This window comes from Pundamilia nyererei, unplaced genomic scaffold, assembly GCF_000239375.1.
Source record: "Pundamilia nyererei isolate P.nyererei 1_Seehausen unplaced genomic scaffold, PunNye1.0 scaffold00071, whole genome shotgun sequence".
Taxonomy (NCBI): Eukaryota; Metazoa; Chordata; class Actinopteri; order Cichliformes; family Cichlidae; genus Pundamilia; species Pundamilia nyererei.
The window spans coordinates 3,044,761-3,047,808 of NW_005187472.1; the positions used below are offsets into that span (position 1 = coordinate 3,044,761).

The 3,048-nt window shown below is 40.0% G+C and overlaps 1 protein-coding gene across 4 annotated transcripts in view; it reads right to left on the minus strand.

Moving 5' to 3' along the window:
• Window positions 1-3,048, minus strand: part of dnah7 (dynein, axonemal, heavy chain 7) — a 73,282-nt gene that overhangs the window by 46,447 nt on the left and 23,787 nt on the right. For all 4 annotated transcript variants that reach the window (XM_005736900.2, XM_013911779.1, XM_013911778.1 and 1 more), the window contains exons 26-29: window positions 2,890-2,992; window positions 1,834-1,961; window positions 1,399-1,611; window positions 304-402 (exon numbers count right to left, since the gene is read on the minus strand). In XM_005736900.2, the coding sequence (XP_005736957.2) occupies window positions 304-402; window positions 1,399-1,611; window positions 1,834-1,961; window positions 2,890-2,992 (543 nt within the window). The remainder of the gene's footprint in view (window positions 1-303; window positions 403-1,398; window positions 1,612-1,833; window positions 1,962-2,889; window positions 2,993-3,048) is intronic.

Genomic DNA, 3,048 nt, shown 5'->3' on the forward strand with positions numbered 1-3,048 from the left:
ATTATTCCTCAAAAATACAACTTGCCTAATAATTCTGCACTCCCTGTACAGATCCTTACATACTAACCACAACATACAACGGCAACACACATTGACTTTGATGTTTGGACTGAGGACAAATGATAGACACATAAATATTCGTTCACTCATGCAAACACACGTATAACCCAGTCAGATGTTCTGACTGGTGCTTAAATTGTCCTTGTGCATCATGGGTTCAAATGAACTGACTGGAATTAACTTGAGCTGACATCAGTTGATGTGAACGACTCCATTTATCAAGTCGAGCAGAGCTCCACACACCTCAAATAGCTGCAGATCGTGGTCCAGGAATTTGGGCAGATTGACATCAATAATGGATCTCAGCAACAGGGTGTCTTCATTCTCCTCTGGAAAGGTGAGCTGTGGTAAAACAAACAACTCTGAGGTGAAGAGAAGAGAATCAGACAAGGCACCATTCTGAGCATAAATGTAAAGAGCTAAACACCACAACAGTGGAAAAGGATGAAGATATGTAATACATAGAAAAACAATATTTGCCATATTTGCCTAAAAGAGAAATCAGCAGCTGTTGCTAGGGAACTCACAAAACACATTTCCATATGAAAAAACAAAACAAAAAAACCTAAATTTTAAAAGACAGGCTTAATTTTTCTGCTATGCTTGTACAGAACCCAATGATAAAATTCTCAGTATGCATAAGGTCACTATGACTCACATCCCTCTCTTTCACAAATTACAGTACTCTGCAAAACAGTTCATGTTGTTTTTCTGAAATGCACCGATATGGGCCAGTCCTCAGACTCTTGTGTTTAAAAGATTGCTCCTGGGGAAAAATAGATTAAAAAATAATACCCCAGAAACACCAACTTATAACCCAACCTGACTTGAAACTTACTTCTGGTGCATTAAAAATGTAAGTAAATCTCTTTTAGGGTGAAGCAATTCCTTACACTCAGCTATGTGAGTGGTTGCCTTTTAAGTTGCTCAGCACCACTTTTATCAGGAAAGACTGAGCAAGAGCTGAGAAATGTTGCACATCCCAATTATGCTTTTCTTACTTTTGGGTCCTTTAGTTCAACCACTGCAGTCTAGCAGTTTAACAGCTGACAGTGAAATCTGGTTATTTTTTGGAGCTCAATTAACAGATGTCCCCTAAACACTGTTGCCTTGAGAATAGGGCAGTTTTGAGGATACACACACTGAACATGTGTGCTGCTCCTAATAAAAAGCACACAGAAGTGAGCTTGAGGAACAGAGCTAACATTGCCTGCTTACATTCAAACCATTTTGCTCTCTGCTGCTCGAAGCTCGTCCCGGATCGGTGATCCCTCCCCCTGCCCCTCTAATTAAGAACACAGTCTCCCTTCATATGAGCGTGAATCTGTTTTCACGTACCTTAAGGTTTCCAGCAGCAGTTAGCACAGACTTGACAGCTCTCATACCATAGTCATAGTGGTGCTGTGAGGAGAGCTGCTCAGAGCAGAGTCGATAAGTAGCCACTATTTTCACTGACAAGGGTCGCGCACTAACAAAACCACATGAGTAGAGGACAATCTCTGCAATCATTGCGTAGTCTGGTACCATCATGGCGACAGTCCTGAACAGAGCCTGGTATGAAACCAAAAAAATTAGTTAAAGATGTACTAAATGAAAACATGATTTAAGGCTCAAAAGATTCTGAGCTGAAGTAGTAGAAGAGAGAAACATAAAACAATCGAATCTAATTTGAGCTAATTTTAGAAGACAGCACCATTTCCTAAATTACCAGAAAAAAAAGAATCAGATTTTGAACAATTAAAACAGGAACAGTGACAAGAACTGATACTGTACCTTAAGGTTGTCTGGTAGCTCAGACCGTCCAGCATAGCCAGGATTCATAGTGATGAACACAGCGCAAGAGGGATCCAGTTTAAGCTCAGTCCCTTCAAACATCAACATCTCGGTGTGGGCAGCAATTCCTGGGGGCACGAGTGCAGTTAGAAACAATATAGTCAGCTACAAATGGATTTTTGATTCAATCCAACTGCTGATTTAGGGAATTTCCTAACAGCACATTTCCATAAGTGGCACATATAAACATGAATTGATATACCGGTACTAACATTTGCGGCAGCAGGCTGAGAAACTCAATAATCTGTCAACTTAGCACGATTCCAGTAATAAAAGTTAACAATACTGACTTCGACTGGCACTAAGGTGCCAGTGGGGGCGACGGGGGAGGACAACTTGGAAACAGATAGGGATAGCAGTATGCTATAACAGTAGCTTTTAGGCACGAACAGAACAGCACAGCTTTGTTGGCCTTAGTTGCATCTCTGCACGTACAGTAGTTGACAAAAAAGAGAGAGAAACCAGTTTATTTAGATAGACTATGCTGTATACTCTAATGTGTAATAAATAAATGGTAAAAGGTAAAACAGGTAAAAGTTATAATTTGGTTCTTTAGAATTTTAGGTTTGTTTAGCTGGTTTTATGTGTGTGAAATGGTTAATGGCAACAGCAGGCTAATAACATTACAGATTATCCAACTTAAAGTTATAGCATCTGTGTAAAAAAAATAAAAAATACTCCCATGGTTTAAAACAAATCCTGCGTAGGCCAGACAAGTTCAAGGGAATTTTATTTGGTCCAAAATCTGACATAATAGGAAACAACGAAAAGCTCTATGTTTATGTACGACTGTTAAAACAAGCATCTTAACATCTGTTAATTAACCAAAACCTACTAACATTAAATTTTTTTCTGGGATAAATTCTGGGCATCGCCAGTGTTAGTGTGCTTTGTAGAAAAGCCTGCTTTTTCACTGCTGAGATTATGTCAAATTTGTTTCAGGTGTGCTGCCAACTTTCTTAAAGATCAAAGGGAGAGAAAGGCACAAACACAAACCTCTCTGTATTGTGAGAATCTGTTGCGCCACCACAGAGAGCACCTCCAAGTCAATGCGGTTAAACTCATCAAAGCAGGCCCAAGCTCCACAGGACAAGAGGCCCTGATCACGCACGCACACACACACACACACACACACACACACACACACACACACAC